The sequence below is a fragment of the Cuculus canorus genome, chromosome 8, assembly GCF_017976375.1.
Source record: "Cuculus canorus isolate bCucCan1 chromosome 8, bCucCan1.pri, whole genome shotgun sequence".
Classification (NCBI taxonomy): Eukaryota; Metazoa; Chordata; class Aves; order Cuculiformes; family Cuculidae; genus Cuculus; species Cuculus canorus.
In genome coordinates this window covers 20,162,932-20,180,611 of record NC_071408.1, presented here as the reverse complement: position 1 = coordinate 20,180,611, position 17,680 = coordinate 20,162,932, and the positions used below count along the sequence as shown (strand labels likewise).

General features: G+C 42.6%; 1 protein-coding gene across 15 annotated transcripts in view; it reads left to right on the top strand.

Moving 5' to 3' along the window:
- FGGY (FGGY carbohydrate kinase domain containing) overlaps positions 1–17,544 on the top strand; it is a 158,307-nt gene extending 140,763 nt beyond the window's left edge. For 11 of the 15 annotated variants that reach the window (XM_054073028.1, XM_054073033.1, XM_054073027.1 and 8 more), the window contains 2 exons: positions 16,846–16,907; positions 17,347–17,544. In XM_054073028.1, the coding sequence (XP_053929003.1) occupies positions 16,846–16,907; positions 17,347–17,428 (144 nt within the window). In that variant the 3' untranslated portion in view covers positions 17,429–17,544. Of the gene's footprint in view, positions 1–1,775; positions 3,900–4,193; positions 4,370–16,842; positions 16,908–17,346 lie in introns of those variants that run through there. The other 4 variants (XR_008450974.1, XM_054073034.1, XM_054073032.1 and 1 more) reach the window with 4 other exon arrangements.
- Positions 17,545–17,680: the final 136 nt, after the last annotated feature.

Sequence of the window (17,680 nt, the reverse complement as noted above, 5' to 3'; positions counted from 1 at the left end):
AGTAGAAGAACACAAATAAGGAGAACTGCTGTGCCCATATCTTGCTGTACCTCATAACCGTGTATAAGCAATAAAAGTGAGTTGGATCGTCATCTTTCACAAGGCAGTTTTCAGCAAAGAATAATTTGTAAGGGGTGTGTACTCAATGTGTGTAGTACTCCTAGGGGCTGCATTTCCCAGAGCATTCCTAACCTTCAGTACATACATACTTTTGACCCACATAGGGCCTGTTTGTGCTAGCACCTGCTATATAAGTTGCTGTTTTCTGCACAGCTTCCAAGTAGTCCTTTACCAGGTAGAAGTTTTAGGGAGCGGTTTGGGTATGGGAGCACTTTGTTTTGTCAAGGAACAGAGTAAAGTGATTTGACAATGTGCTCCTGACTAAGCAGACTGAGGAGGGGATATTTCTAACCATATCACTTCTTTTGCAGCTTTGGAAGCACAGAGCACCCTCAAAGTGAAAACACTCTGGAAAATAAACCAACTTCTAATCAATATTTTTTCCCCTGAACAATCTCTGCATGACAGGAGTACGTAGGAGGGGCTGTGCCTTGCCCAGCCCAATGTCTCCCTCTCAAAACCATGGAGGATGAGAATGTGTTTTGTTTGGAATGTCAGTTCATTGCCCAGCCCTGTAGCTGTAGTTAATCGAGTTATACACCTTGGATATATTCAGCAAAATTTTGCTGAGTGTAGTAGCCTTATGTCAGACTCCTTTTGCTTTCATAATGTCTGGTAAGAACTGATTTTTGCCTAGCTTTCCCAGACTAATGTCTTCCTATCTGTTGCTGTGAAATCCCTCACTTGTGTTAACTTTAGGTAGTTTAGGTATTGAATCCTGTACCTTTAGACTAGACTGAGGGAAGCAGTGCTGGAGTGTCTTACTGCAGATAAATTGGATATATGTTAGCATCTTATGTTGGAAGCTGGTACTTGGCTTAGGTGAAGGAGATGAGTAATGGCCCTAAAGATGCTAAGCTGTTTGAAGCTCTTCTGATAAATAGAATCTTTTTGTGATGAGCTATCCTCACTTTCTTTAACTGATTGGTCTAAAAGCATTGTAGGTGCAAGCACATTACTCATTATTTACTGGTCCCGGTTGTAAGGTTGTTTAATTTTGCAACAGTCCCATCTAAGGGATGATTCTTGTATTGCATGAAAGAGAGACTAAACAAGCTTTGCTTTGAATTTTCTTTGTATGTCTTTGCCCCTGTGGAAGCATTGGAGAGCCATAAGACACATTTGAGAGACATTTGCCATAAGACACAACATGCCAAACTTGTCGCTTTTTAGACATGAAAGCTCCACTCATCCCAGAGGAGAATCAGAGGACTGGCATGGAAAGAGAATAAAAGAAACATGCAAAGAAGATAGGTGCAGTGGAGAATGGGGCTTTTCTTTTATGGCATGAAGACCCTGATATCCCCACCATCTCCTTCTCTCTACTCCTACTCTGATATTGTTTCTTCTTTCCTCTTGTATTCTTGCCTTCTTCTTGTTTGTGCCTCTCTTTTGTTTAATTTTTTTCAACTTTTTCTTCTTTTCTCATCTGTTAATTCTTCATCTCTTCTCTGATATCATCTCATTCATCTTCTTTGGTTCTCTGTCTCTCTTTCCCTATCTTTCCATATCTCAATCCCTTACCAATGTCCTCACACAATAAAAAACAAAGAGGAAGGGATGGTTTGTGACTTATTCAGTGCTGATCCCTCAGGTCTGCTCTTGAGGCTTGTAGGACTTCAGTAAAGTGTTGCGGTATATTCTCTGTTTTACAGGTACAGCGTACCCACACAGCACTGATTGGGCTATGCCAGTGTTCTGGGAGTGGAAGAGAGATTTACGATGGCATTGATTGCAGTGCTAAAATAAACTGCCCTCCTGTAGCCAAAGGAATATGAGTTTGTAAATGCTAGCGTTTTATATGCAAAATGAAGGACAGTGGCTAGGGAAGCAGCTGCCTAGGTTAGCTGTTCAAGATCTGAAAATGGCAAGTCTTTAAAAGCAAAGAGCCAGAAGAAGTAATTTGTATTAAAACAAACCATGTAATGAGTCATTTGACTTCTTTTTCTCTTACACACATCGTTTATGTCTCAGGCCTTCTAAGCCCTGAGTAACATCTGATACTCTTTAGGCTGAGCCTGCTCCACTAGGAGTGGAATCCTGCTTCCAGTTACAGTGTACCACTTAGAACTCTGTTTAATTTGGGTCGTGTGTTTACAGGCTGTAACTATTACTTATTTGTCATATTTATAGAAAAGGTTTTTAGTCAGAGATTCAGTCCCGGCCATGCTGTTGAATAGTTCTGCGTTTTCAGCAGCAGCAGAGAAAAAGTGGCCCGAGAGGAGCTTTTACACTTAGCCTTACTCCCTTTTCGCACGCAGCTTCAGTCATTCAGGTCAGGAGGCACGAGGTGGGATGCAGGTCCCTTGCCATCCCTCCCAGCCGCTGCTGCAGCCTGAGAATCTCAGCAGAGCGTTGCTCCACATCTCACACAGTTTGTGTATGAGCTGCATGTGATTTTTCTTCCCTTTTACTTTGAAAGGGAAGACACCGAATCATACACTATCTGAAATACACAGCTTTGCTCTTTTTTCCCCTTTTTCTTCTTTTACTCTCAATTTTCTTCGTCCATTCCCTTCTGCTTGCAGAGTTTTTTAAAATATTTTTACCAAATGCTTCAGGTGCGAAAATACTTAATTGCAGCAAGAAAATATGAGAAGTGTGTGAATTCTTCAAGTCTTCTTAGCCCCTTGTGCCATAGCCTATATAGACCTGAAAGGGGAAAGCGAAACACAGCCGAAGGTCAAAAAAACCTTTGTCCCACTCGAAAGTTTACAGGGAAAGTGTTGCAACAGCCCAGCCAGCTTCCCGGGGCAAGGACAATCCTCCAGGCCCACTGCTGAAAGTGGCTGCACCTTAATTAAGCAGCAGGACTCTTGTTCCCCCTAGTGGTTAATTACACAGGATCTGTTTCACGCGAACATTTTTACTTTGCTTCATTAGAATTTCCCTGCTGAATTTTCCTCCCATCCACATTTTTCACTATGTTTTGTAACTGTCTCAGTTTCTCCAAATGACGACATTTGCCATTCTTTTGATTGCGACTTCAGGAAGCAGGAAAGCATGCCATGAGTAGATAATACCTTATATTTGCCAACCGGCATCAGTGTTTAGGGTTGGAGAGGTTTTTGCACGTGTGCCACCCCTGCATGCTGGATATTTTCTGCAGTGTTGGCAGTAAGGGTTAAGGAAAAAAAGGCTTTTCTTTCTGTATCAGCATCCCTGTTCCTGTTGTAACTCCTCGAGTATGAGCAGATATGAAAGTCCAGAAATGTTAAACACCCCAAATCAGCAGGCTTGTTTAATGTCCTTGAGATAACAACTGAAGTGCCTGGCCTTACGGATCAAACAAATACCATGTAAAATGTAATGTAGTATTTCTTAGCTTTTTATTCCCCCTGTCACTATGTTTGCTAATATAGTTCTTATTAGCAACCTGGTAACGGGCGATACTGTGTGTATTGGGTCAAACTCATTGGCCGTACTAGTTCAAATCTAACATAAGCCACTGTAGTATCAAGTTCTTCTGAGTTTACTTCAGTATAAATAAAAGCAGAATTTTGCAATGAGAAAAAGAATGTATGTTAAGTAACTTGAGAGTCAAAGGACGGGGGTTTTATTCCTGGCTTTGCCACTGATTTTGTGACTTTGGGCAAGTTTTTAACTTTGTTCTTCATTCAGCTGATTTGTGAAGCCAATCTACTGATGTTTAACTATCTCAGAGACTGGTTTTATAGTTGTATTAAGGGTGACAGAATGTAAATTGCAAGAAAAATTAGTTATGATGCTAATGATGTTGCTTTGGTGTATTAAAATAAGTAAGAATGGAAAAGCCAGTAGACTGGCAACCTGGGTGCAGATAATTGGAAAGTTTTTTGACTTCTGAATGGGAAAATAAAATCTTACTTTAGAACTGCAGCCAGTTTATGATGTGTGGTAATTTTCATTTAAATGTATGTCATATGAAAGATGGCTTATATAGTATGACATGACTACAACTCAAAAGTTTTTAGCAATTTTTAATATTTTGATGATTCGTGACTTCTTGGTTTTTGAAAATATTTGGACAGGAATGGAACACTGCATCCTTTAAAGCACAAGTTAATTCTTGTTTTGTATTGGCAATTCCTTAGGAACAACAAAGGCTAATTCAAGATGAGCATGTAGCTTCAGATCTCTAAAGCTGTGTCAGATACGTAATTGAGAGACTTGGTGCTCTTTTTGCTCAAGCATGGAGCCTTCTAAACTGCACTTGAAGGCATTTGCTGGAGACTTCTGAAAATCAGATGTTATACTTTTTGACTGCAGTGGGATCAGGACTAGCAGGAACAACATCCATCTTGCATTGCTGACCCTTTTTTGATTTGCATCTGAAAATGGTTTGTGACAGGTCAGTAACCCAATGAGTGTAATGTAAAACATTCAACAGGATAAGACCTCCTTGTTGCAACTGTATCCGCTTCTTGCATGTCTGGGTTGTATTTTTTTTAATTAAGTTACTGAGTTGTAGAATAGCCTGCATTCCTTCTATTCCTGTAAAAATGAAATGACTGACAGCTTTTCAGTTGCACATGGTCCTACCGTTTGTTGGAAGAAGAGTGGGCAGGATGGGATCCTACCAAATTTTTCATGTATTATACACAGAGAAATGATTTTTAAGCATGAGCAAACCGCTTCTGTTCAAGTGGCTTAGCTAGATCTGTTACTGATCCAGTCTGATTTTATATAGCTCTTCACACATTACTCTAATACCAGTAACCAAGCCAGAGCAGAACAATGGGTAAGGGTGTTCAGAAAAGTTGGAGAGTAAAATTAAGACTTTCATTAGGTAAAAGTAATTTAATTTTCCTCCTCCCATTCTAGACTTGTCACAGCCAAAGAAATAGCCTTGAACAAAACTTAGGTTTTTTTTTTTTTTAAGATTTGCTGTATTAAGCAATTTCCAAAGTACAACATTGCTGCTACTAGAAAAGCTAAACAAATATGGAATTTTGAGCTAGCGCAATATTCGTGCAAGTAATTAGCCTGTACAAAAGGAGCATTCATCTTGAAATGACAGATAAGCGCTAAGGACAGGATTGAAAACTGTAAATATTTTAATACTTTTAATACTTATTTTAATATTTTTAATACTTTAAGCGAGAGCAGAGCTTCAGCACTTGTTAGATTCATCAGCTGCTCCAAACAACGTGTATCTTTGAAGATCTCTGCTGAGATCTCAGCACATTAGGTAATGATATAGTTGTTCATTTTTGCTTCTTCTATTTCGTTTTTTCTTTCAGAAAGTTCTTTCTGCAAAGAATAGGCCTGTGATACTGCCAGCACACACACTTATCTTTCTCTACGAGCAGACCCAGCAAGTCACTGTGGGGAGTAAAGAACAACCCTGCAGAGCTGGGCTCTGCCTTTCCTGATTTATGCACAAGTGAGGAACAGTATGTGCAGCTGCAGCACAACTTTCCTGTCATGGCTGTGCCTATACCCCAGGCTAGGAAAGGCACTCAGAGGTCATCCAGGCTCAGTTCACAGTTAGGACACTTCTTCAAGTGAGATTTTTAAATGCAGGCTTTTCAGGTGGTGACAGTGATAGCATTTCTCTGTGTAGCTTTGCAAAGGGTTAACAGTGACTGAGCTGTAACAACGGAGGCTTTCATGTTGTGAAAACTGCATACAATTAAAAATAATTTGAAACCTATAAGTCCTCTTTGCAAAGGACACTATAAAAAGCTTACATACCATGATAACTCGCAAACACTCGCTGACCTCACTGGGGTTCTGGTTGGTGACCTATAAGTGAAAAGCTCCATGAGCCATTTAAGTCTCTGCTATTCATCTCTTCTCTGAGCCTGCTGTCTTTAAATGAAAGGCCAGATCCTCAGTAGAGGGAATTGGCTCAGTTCTTGAGATCAGCTGAATCATGAAGCACAAAGTGTTTTTTCTTCAGTTGTGTCCCATATAGGGTAGATTTCCTTTGTAAGTGTTTGATATTAATCTAGTGGTGTTATTGATTCCCCAGGTAGCTGGTGTGGCTTGTCCAAGATTAAAATTCAGGAGGTGACGTACTTGACTGCCCTCCTTACAGTCACAGAAGTTGTCCTGGGAAGAGCTTTCCCCCATAAGGAGTGGAAAATAGGAGCCACAAGGTGCAGCTCACTGGGGGCTACTTAAAAATGAGGAATGATATGGGGCAGCAAAGTAAAAGTAGGAATTTAGGAATTGTGACCAGCTTGGTATTTTAAGGTGAGAACATCCCTCTGGGGGGATTTGGTGCTGTTTGCCTTTCCTGGAGATAAGAAGGACAGCTTATAAACAAGCTCTCACCCCTCCCACCTAGCCAGAATTTGGAGGTGAGAAAGTGGAGACTGCCTAGTGTGCTTCTCTCTGCAATATCTCTGCTTTAAAGGTAATGCCTCAGACAGGATAGTGCTATATTTGATCTCGGGCTGTGAGCCAGCAAACTCTGCTACCACTTGATGACTCACTCACATGCAAACTGCACTTTTAATTCTAACTGGTGTGTTTTCAGACAGAACCAGCTATTGTTTTGGGCACAGTTGATTATAATATGTGCTCTTTTTCAATTTGCCAAATGAATACAAACGTTTTCTTAGAAGGTCTCCTAAGGAAAAAGATGCCTCAAACACCTTTAAAAATCCCTGCAGGGTGGCAGGTTTAGATCTGCTCATTAAAAGAGGTTATGCAATATTACTGTAATCAAAAGTTCTTTTAGGATTTGTATAGAAAATTGTCAGGCCTGACAGATAGCTGGAGTAGTGATGAGAGTAACTTCTGATGTTTACCAACAAGAATAGTTTCATCCCAATGCATTTGTGTAAGTCAGTGTCTACAGGTATTTCTATGGAATGAATGTAATTGTAATGTGCGGAGAGGTTGTGCACAGAAAAATGTTCCAACTTACAGAGAACTTTTAATGGTAAAGAGAACTGTATTTACCATTTCCCAATGGTCTCCAAGAGATACAAGCCAAGCTTTTTAGGAGCAAGGGGAGCAAAACAGCCATTGTAATGTGGCTGTTACCACTTCCTCATATAAATCTCTCCAAATTCTGTGTCCACAGGAATCACGCGATTCAGGTTGGATTCCTTCTTGCTGCTGTTGGAGCTCATTTGGCAACAGACTGGCTGTCCCATCAGTCAGACCAGGCTTTCCAGGTTTTTAAGGAATGAGAGCTATCTAAAATTTTGTATCACTATGTATCCAACATCTAAAGTGCACTTTTCTTGAAAGACCATTTTAAAGGCAAAAGAGCAAATGAGAGGGGTAGCTTTTTACCCTTGGCTACCTAGAGAAGAGACAGTATCCGTTTTTTAACAAAACTGGATGATTTCATGAGCTGATCAGTGTGCCTCGCTTCAGCTCTCACTAAGTTAAGTCACTTTTATCCTCTGATTTGGCAAAGACAAATGCTTTCTGGAACAGTGTGCTAGAAAAGATTGCTAATTCCTTGCCTCTTAACAGTCATGGCAAGGAAACCAAATGCCCTCGGTAGTAGACAACTATCTTCTCTGTCCTGTGCTTCACAAGGAGGAATAGCTATGGAGTCCAGCTCTAAACTCTTAGTGTACTTCTCATTTCTTCTACATTTTATTATCTGCCCACTGCTTATTGAATATGTCTATAAGATATCAGTTTTCTCACTTAAGTGATATTTTAGTTTTTGTTGGAGATAGGATGTCTGTAAGGTTACCAGAAAGGCTCTCTTCAAATTTTAATGCATTTTTACTCTCTGTTTTAATATCTCAAGCTTCTACTGGATTACAGTATTGAAAGACATTTGTTTTAAATGTCTCTTGTTTTTTTTTATGAGCCCCTGCCCAGGGTAATTTCCCAAATGCAGTCCAGATTTGGTAAAAGGTAAGCATATTTCTGAGGCGTAGTGTTTTTTAATAGTAAAACATACATCAGGTTAACCAGATAAAAAATAATCCCAAATCAAAGCTTACAGAAGGGATTTCCCTCATTAACCTTAGGTAGACACTGTAGCATGGCAAAAAGTACATCTGAATGATGAGGAGAAAGGGAAAGTCTAATGTTGAGAGGAGGCAAAGAATAATTAGATGGAGAAGAGTGAAATGATGTGAATAGTTTCATTGTCTTTATGGAGTAACCCTAAAGCAGAGTGTAGGCAGAAATTGTTTTTATGACAAAATCCCAGCTAGATACTCCCAAAATGCTAAAACACACCGAGTGGGGAAATGAGCAGAGACGCGTACAGATTAATTAGATTGAAAAAATGTTTTGACAGCATAAGTGAACATATGGAAAGAATTGAGAGAACCCGATCCAGTTCCCCGTGTGTAAATGATGCCTTAGCCATAGCTCATAAAGCAAATACAGATGCAAAAAAAGTCTCCTTTCCTATCCCCTCCTCCCAGTAAACTCCAATCCATTACCAGATGGCAAATAAAAGTTTGAACTCAATGACTGAATGCAAGAAAAGCTGTATGTTCAGCGTGAATGTGTAAAGAAATCAGCTGAATAAATCTAAATTTTGCACCTTAAAGGAAGTGGTGCAGTTCAACTAAATATTGTGTTAAGTTCACAGTCCAGTGTTGGGATACCCTGTGCGGATGCTTGTTCTTTGACTTCTCTGTGGTACCCTCCGCTGTCCAAATGACTCCTGCTTTCTGTCCGCTCATTTATTTTGTTGTGCAAGTCAGTGTGGAAGCACACACCTGCCTGCCTGCCTCGAAGGTTTTATCTCCTAGAACTAGGGGTGAAAGCATTAGGTCAGGTACTGCAAGCAGTGGATGAGAAAGGAGCCAGAGAAGCGAAATAACTTATTCTAGGTTGTGCAGAAGGGCAGCGCTCCCAGGCTTAGCATAGTCCATCACCAGCAGCAGTGAGTATGGAGAAGGCTGCTTTAGCTTATAGCTGTAGTGCAGTCCCCTGCATCAGGATCTGATGTAGGAATCCGATCTCTTGACTCCCAGGTGAGTTTTCTTTCTGTTAAACAGAGCTGCTTACCAGCATAATGTTTCCAGGCCTAAAAAGTGGGTTCAATCAATGTATTTTCATGTGGTTTATATGGAGAAACCTCCTTAGTCTATTCTAACAGCGATGCTGTGTGTGGGTGACAAATTTATTCTACCTTCGAAGGGGTGAGGGAAATGTGTTTTCTGTGTCAGTTGGTGGTGTAGTCATGGAGCCTCCCCTTTGGTAACGAAGCTGCCAGCCATGGCATCGCTGCCCACAGTGGGGGCCCAGCGAGGAGACAGAGTGCTCCAGGTTGTGGAAACCCACCTGGTGAGCAGGCCGGGCTGACCTCTGTGCTGCTGGGACTGCATCTGGTCAGTACCTGTGTGAGTGGTGTTTAAAGCTGTCTTGGACCTTCATGCACAGACGTTGTAACATGGACATAGACTTCATGAATAAGCTATACAAGCTTGCGTCAGGGTAAATGCAGCTAAACCATGCCCCAGCTCTGGTGCAGGCTGCTTTGATGTTGCCCACAGACTGTTGATTCATGGCACCCAGTGCCAGCAACCTGTGAAACTGAAACAGGAGCTAAATGCTTGGGGTCTTTCCATTGCCTGGGTAAGCTGAAACTCCTGCTAAGCTGTCAGGTTTGCATCCAAGCGGCTTTGGACACTGAGAGGTGCCAGCAGTGGAGCCCTCACAAAGCAAACTGCTGAATTATTTGATAGTCAAAGGCAACTCAAGGGAGTGCAGAGTCAAATCAACAACAAAACAACCTATATTTAGTAGCAGCATGGCTGGAGCTAAGACCCAAACATAGTTTCCAGCTGATAGATGATGTGGCAATCATAGCTGACCCTCATCCCGTTCTAAATTTGGTCGCGGAATAAGTAATTAATATCATCGCTAGCAGAACAAGCACCCTTTACAGCAGCTGCATTGCCACTGCTGCTCCTCCTGTGGTTTTGTCTGTTGGCTGGCCAGCCTTGCTGAAGCATGAGCTCCTTGCGACACTGAGCTATACTGGCCACAGCCTGTCTGACATAAAATGTAGTCGCTGAAGCAGAATAAATGTTGTTACTTGGAAGGTAGAATTGGTATCATGGCCTTATTTGCACTTGTCTCTACTGTTACCTTATCTCTTCTCCATTTGTTTTTGTCTCTGATACTAAGGAGTGAAAACCATGCTCCTGCAGTACAGGGCAGGTTGAGTGATATGTACTGTAATGTGGCACAGAGGGCTGTGGTGGGACTGAGACCTCTGTCTACCGCCCACCGTATAAAATTAGGGACAAACCTAGTTTACAGGCTGTGTGTACAAGCCAAACCAAACCTGGGGGAAAACAATGGGCACAGCCTATTTCAGGGAGAGGTAACTGAAAGTTAAGAGTAAATTACATGTCCCAAATAACTCAGGGAATCTATTGCAAACTTTCTGGATGCTGATTCTGTGCTTGAGCCAGCAAACGATCTTGTCACAGTACTGAGGATCCATCCAAGGCCCATCCACTCGGCCCTGTCAGCTGAAGTTGGATGGTTTAGGGGTAGAATAAAGTTAGGCTTCTCCTAAGCTACCTGTTTGATTTCCCTCCACCACAGTAACTGTCTTTAATGAACAAATGCGTTAAATATTCCTCTAAGATGGGCCAGCACTCTTACCAAAGGTATGGGTAGTGAGATTCAAAAGGCCAGTGACTTTTCCTGGAGGACAGACTTGAACTCAAGTCCTGAGCTGGTGTCCTGCATGCTGAACCTCCATCCTTCCATCCTTCTCTTCTCCCTCCTCCATAGTCTCACAGACACAGAAACACACTCATTCTCTGAGGTTTGATACGAACACAGAAATCTTATGTTGGAACAGAGCAAAAGGAAAATACAAGCTTGTGTGAAATTTTCCACCTTTTCACTAAATAAATGAAAGCCAAATTTTCACACTTTGGTCTTAGGTGTGAAATTTTTGCCAGGCTCTAGTATTTATCCATAATGTGTTTTAAAACTTGGCTCATTCCATTTGGAATACCACAGAGAATTGAGTTACAGATTTTGGGCTTTGTGCATGCTGCCAAGATCTGCCCCTATAACTCAAACAAATTTAAGGGGGGGAAAAAAACCACTAGAAAAATATTGCATATGGTCCATCACATGTTTTCTTCATGCAGTCATATTCCACTAAAAAGTAATGTTCTGCTAGGGCTCTATTACATAAATACACTCATGAAACTCCTGTAAGCATAGATAAGATGAATTTTGCATCTCCGTGCTATTGAGTAAGCAATCCCTAAATAACCGCCTATAAGAAAATAGCAGCCTTGCTTACAGTTCTCAGAAAAATTTTAAAGTATTTCTTGAACATCAGCATTTCAAGAAATCTATTTATTCCCCTCAGTTCCAAACATATCTGTGACTGGACTTCTTAAAATGATGTTAGTTAGCATCTGTTATTCTCAGCTTATGTGTGTGGAATAGTGATGAACGAGAGAGGTTCTTCACTATTGAAGAACAGTAAAAATTATTGCATATAACATTATTTACTGTATACTTGTTATAAGGACTTAGAAGCTTAAAGAAAGTTAGTCTGTTCACTCAAAGCTACTTACACCTGCCAAATTTTTGGTGCAGCAGAACCCTGGCTGTTGCTGGACAAGACATAAACCAGCAGCATTCATAGAGAAAACTTGCTTGATTTTCATTTGAGTCCCTTCTTGGTTTTCACATTGTCTAAGTCTCCTTTCTCCAAGCAGCTGACATGCTGTTGCTGTAACGGAAGCGTGGTATATCCATACCATTTGGTGAGCTTTGCTGTATGCTTTTGTACGTGTAGCCCAAATGCTTTCAGCTACTGAAACTGTACAGTAAAACTTTATTTAGATGATACATGTTTTTTTTTTTCACTGCTAAGTTAATAACTATCCTAGGGAAAAGTCAGAAAGTTTTTTGGGATCATCAAAATGATTAAGTGGGAGAATGCAGCTGGAAAATTGTTTTAGTGCCCAAATGCCTCAGCCATTTAACTTTGGATACAAGTTTTTAAGTGTCTAAATAAAGCAGAAGCCCAAATTCTTAACATGATTGATGTTCCCAGCTCGTAAATTTCAATGGTATTTTGTTACTTGACTTCCTTACTGAAGACTGATATCCCTGTATCTGATTTCTCTTTTGATGTATGTTTTTAAGGCACTTCATACCATTGATTTTCAGTAATATTTGGCCACATAAGTCTTTGAGTCACTATTGAAAATCAGACTTAGGGATCATTCACAAGTGGGTTTATCTTCTGTGGCTGCCTCAGGAGTCCCAAGGGAGATGGACTGCTCATCCCACAGGATGAGCAGGATCATGCTGGGTGCTCAGAGACAGCCTTTGCAGGAGCCCATTGGCTAGGGAATTGGAGAATTTGATCTGAAGATAGTCCCTGTAAGCGCCTCCTGCAGGCTCCTGATGCCAGGCTTGGGCTTTTCCTGGTGCCTCTTGCTGTGGCAGAGTAGCCTGCTGCACTGCAGCTGCCACAATGTTAAACCCCTTTTCCTTTCCATTACTGAAGGGACAGTGGTTGACATTTCCAGCTTTTGCATGCTGTGTCAAAATAAGGTTGCCCTAGGACATGGAGTTTCTCTGGGTTCCAGGTGGAGTTTCCCTGGGATACCTGCTGCCTATTGAGGCTGCCCTCGTGTCTCAAACTTGTCCTCTGCCCCAGATCATGCTGAAGAGCAGAATTCAGCTGCTATTACCGAGTGAATTTGAATGACTTCGAATGACTACTGACCTTCTGGCTGGGTCACTCTTCCAGCAGCAAAATGGTACCTTGTTCTGAAGCATTGGTGAGCCTTGGAGGGTTTGGTTCCCTGGGTCTGTGTTCCTTCTGTCCCAGGCAGGGTAACCCCGTTTGACTAACTCTCTCCATGGTAAGCAGAGTGTTTACTGGCTTGTATCTGTCTCAGCTTTGACACTCTAACAAAAGGTTAGAAATCATGAATGCATCCCTTTATTTCTGCTCCACAGTGCCTCTCTTTTTTTCTGTGTAAACCCTTCACTTGCCTCTTGCCCAGCCTTTAGAAATGACGATCAAATGTGAACTTTCAGGGTTTATTTATAGCATAGCCTTTATAGAAAGAGAGAAAAGAAATGATTAAAAAGCAATTTTACAAAATATTTTGTTTTAAGAGAGAATTCATTGTGTTTAAATCACTGTATTCATTGTACTGTCTAGACTGGCAAACAAAGAAGATAGAGCGTCATTCAAATTAAGACTGTGAAATTCTTGGTGACTGGAATTATGGATTTGGATGTCAACCCTCAAACAAACAATTTCTCAACAGCAGTATTATCACTTTGCTATATTTAAGGCTTTGTTGGAGACAGAACAGTGCCCAAGGTTGATCTGATTCAGTAATGCGATTCTAATGTTCCTTTGTTTCTGATTTCATTATAAATTCATATTTTCAATGTTCTGTTCCTCTTTGTCCCCAGAAAATTGTTGAAAAGACTCTCCTCTGGGAGTAAAGTTTTTTGTTCAAACTAACAATGACCAAACTGACTTTAAAAAACAAAAATACACACAACTAAAATGTAAATTAGGAGAGGGAATTGATTTAGGATATTTTGAGCAACATAGAATTAGAGAGTTGTTGAAAATTGCTGGCTGTGTTTTAACATGTTATTCCACATTACCATGGTTGTTGCTGTGAGACTTAATGCTGTGGATTTTCAAAGACCTGTGTATTTTCAGTAGATTTAAAAATATAGAGGTATTTTACCAGATAAATTAGAAAGAAATGGCATATCCTTCTTAGCCAAATGTGGATAGATGGGTCAACCAGCAGCCAGGCCGTGTTCCCTAGTTTAGGTTCTGAAGGACTCGTTTTCCTTTAGAGACTTCTCTAGCCTGTCCTGCTGCCAGCCCCATCATGGAATCATAGAATCTTTTAGGTTGGAAAAGACCCTTAAGATGATGGAGTCCAACCATAAACTCAGAGCAGTGGCTCCCTCCCCAGCTGCCCATCGGAGAATGGGGCCTCGCTGCCAGGAGTTTCAAGTTTGAGGGGAACAGGAGGCTTTCATCAGCCCCATGGAGCCTTGGTTTGGCCCTTTGAAGACCACCGCTGCAAAGCGCTTGGTCTGATAGTTGGAGCATGGCAGATGCCCCAGCTGGTGTTGGGCCCTGGCAGCGGGGAGGAGGTACAGGCAGGAGCGAGGGAACACGTGGGAGGGAGCCGGAGCCAGGGCCGTGGCAGCAGTGGCCAGTGGGACAGCTGTGCTGAAAGCTGCCCACGCACCGTCCACACTTCTGGAGCTGGCATTCGTGTCCATTCTCCCTCAAATCAGTCTGTGGAGACCTGTAGTTAGCTGGGCAACAGCATAAAAATAAAACCTGTCTGAAGATACGTTTATCTCAAAAGGCTGGCTTATTTCCCAAAGAAGCAGTAATGCGTTTTTCAGCACTGGAAGTCATAAGAGGCCCCAGAGTAAAGCAGAACATGAGTCTGTGGAGTATTTGTGGCAGAAGCAGAACATGGAACGCATCCTGGGCACAGTGCTGTTTGTGTTCTGCTCTCTTCATGCTGCCCAGAACATGCAGCAGCAGGCAGCCCCTGTGTGTGCATGGAGGGGGGAGATGGCAAAGTTTGGCCCTCCCTTTCATATTTGTTTCACCTGTGAAAAACAGTGAATTTGTCTGAGATTTTGAGACCCTGTAGAAGCCTTGGTTTCATTTTCATGCAGTATCTCCAGGGCAATTCAGAAAGAGGCATAAAGGAGGGAGCAGAAGGCAAGGTGACTCTTTCCATTAGTTAGAGTGCTTCAAGGCGCTTTGCTTTTGCCCTGTATTTTCTGTAAGACGTGAAGCTATCTGGAAAAGCAGTGTTGATTGTAACTGAAGGAATTGACTTTCACTTTGAGTTTTTGGGGTTTTTTTCCTGTGCGTTCATTCATATTTTTGGGTATCCTCTAAATCCAGCAGGCCATGTAAGGCAGTTGGAAAAGATAAACTATTGTAAACAGGAACAATGCTTGAGCTAGTATCACCTGTTAAAGAACAGGGGAAAAAATGCCCATTTCTCTTACTGGGAAAGGTATCAGCCTTTTCATGCCAGTATTTTAATCTGGCTACTGTGCAGAGGCTCTGTGCCAGCAGGCTCACATGTCCCACAGAAAAGAACACATTATCTTGCTGGAAATGTTGTTTCAAGGGTGTTTCTTAGGGAATCAAAAGTACAATCCACTTCTGTGCATAAGAAAGTGTCTAGGCATATGAGTGCACAGAAATACGCCCTGCTGTTTTCTCAGAAGCCCTAGCAGAGTAAAATCCTGACTGTGCCATGACTTGCAGTGCTGTTTACTTTGGTAGAACCACGATTTCACCCAGTGTTAATCCCCTGACAAATGCAGAAAGTAGGTGTTCCTTATTCTTGTAGCACATTTGGACTGGGACCGTAAAAGAACGTGTTGATGCAGAAGAATGAAGCAAATGCCCAGAACACGGCAGGTAGTAGCGCAGGCTGAGCCAGCCAAACAGAGCTGGGGGCTGCCTGCTGCTCTGACCCCACAGCATGGTGTGCTGAGCTGAGCAAATGCTGCTGCGCATGGGAGAAGGAAGGAGTACCTGCTGGCTTCAGGGCAACCTGCTTACATCCAGGCGTTTAGGTCATGATTGTATTTCTTTAATGTAGGGGAAGTGGCAAACCATACGCGGCATCTTGCTTATCCTCAGAGCCTCCATGCCTGTCCTGGGCTGATGAAACTGCTTACACTGCTCATCTATGTTGTAAAGTTCTAGGAGATCCTCGGCTTTAAAATGCAGCAATAGTGGAAAACAAAGGTTTTACTACAGCAGATATTGCAGCCTATAAAACCACCTCACCCTTTTAAAAATCTAGCCATGGTGTTTGACTAGATGGCTTCCAGCAGCAGCTCCGGCTGACTGTTCTCCAGGGGTCATTCTGATACTCCCTTAGTACTGCACTTCAGGCAATAATATTAAAATAGATTTAGGGCCCTGCCTAGAAACTGTGAACGCCATTACAGATTTAGTCAGACGCTGATTCTTGAGTCCTGAACTTTTATGTTCAACACTGTTCCATCTGAAAGCTGTTGATTTAAATGCTCCTTGTGAAATAACTTCCCCTGCAAATAGCCTGTGCCTGCCTCTTCCACCCTTGCCCAAGAGCTTGAACCTGTGTTGACATCAGTGATTATTGTCTCATTCTGGTGGGGATGCTCAAGAGAATCCACAGAAAATCAGAATCTCACAGAAATGAGCGAAATTATCCAGTCTTCCCCTGCCACATGTGACCAGAGAGTCCTTCTGCAAAGGATTCTGTGAAATTCCTTCATTTGGTTTTGTTTTGGCCAAAACCAGAGTAGGATCAAAGGCTGTCTCTTGCACCTTTCTGCTGGAATGTGAGGGCAGCTGGGGGCTGTGCAGCAGAACTTCACGAGTTACCTTGAGCTTTTGGAGCACACTCCAATCCTTCCTTGCTGCAGGGAATCAATACTTTAATAATATAATTAAGGGATCTGATGTAAAGTATCATTTTATTTGAGAAGTCTCCCCTCCAGGGACGCAGTGTTGAACATTTCCTTTGGCTGTGTAAATAACTAAAGATAAGTCTGTTCCGCATCGGACTCCCAGAGCGAAAGAGGAACAGCTTTTGGTTTACGGAGGGGTCTGCAGTACTTTGTTCTCATGACTACTATATAATGGGATTGAACATATTTTGTGCCATCTGGCCTGTTCAGCCGAAACAAAGTACAGAGTACTGTTCCGATCGGTTTTGAAACATCTTGTTCTTGTCAAAAAGTATTTTAAATCAAAACAGGCTTTTCCAGTTTCTGTTTGTCTTTTACTAGGAGGCCATGGAGAAAATGGGGAGGATTGGGAGAGTCGTGCAGCCCAACCGTGAGCACAAGAGGTAATCCCGGAGTTGCCGCCCTCCAGGGCCGGTTGGAGCCCAGCCCGCTCCGTGTCCCCTCCCGTGCCCCCCCCGGCTCTGCCCCCGGGGCGGCGGTGGCCTTGCGGGGCGGCGGGACGGAGCCCCGAGCGGCCACCAGCAGCGCCGGGGCTGCAGCGGCGGTTCCGCGGCTTAGAGCCGCCCGAGGCGCGGCCGCACAGCGCTCCCGAGCCGCTCAGCCCCCGGCGGGCCCGGCCGGAGCGCGGGGCGCGGGCTCCCCCTGCTGGAGTCACCCCCGCGCCGCTCTGGGGGCGCTCGGGGCTCTGTCCCAGGAACAGCTGTGGTCAGGAACCCCTCCGAAAGGCTTTGGTGCTAAGGGAAGGAAGGAAGGAAATGTGTCTATCACAGGGGATTTAATCTTAACATCTCAGACTCTGTTAAAATTAACTTTCTTACACAGATTTTACGACAAGAAATATGAAGTATTTTTGAAACTCGTGGAACATCAGAAAGAGTATCGCTCCATCATGAACAGCTTCTAATCCAGAGTCACGTAATCTGGGAACAGCAGGGAAAACAAATTTCCAGATAGTTGCAATGGGAATAATTTCTTCTTACGGTACCGTCCATGATAAAAATATAGTTTTGTCATTTAAAATGCACATTTTATTTTTAATGAGAAATAAAATGCATTCCTGTCACTGTGAAGCACTGGGCATTTTCTGTCAGTAATCCCTGCGCCCCAGGGACAAGGAACAATCTTTTGCTTCTTTCCGAGCAGCCAGGACCATCAA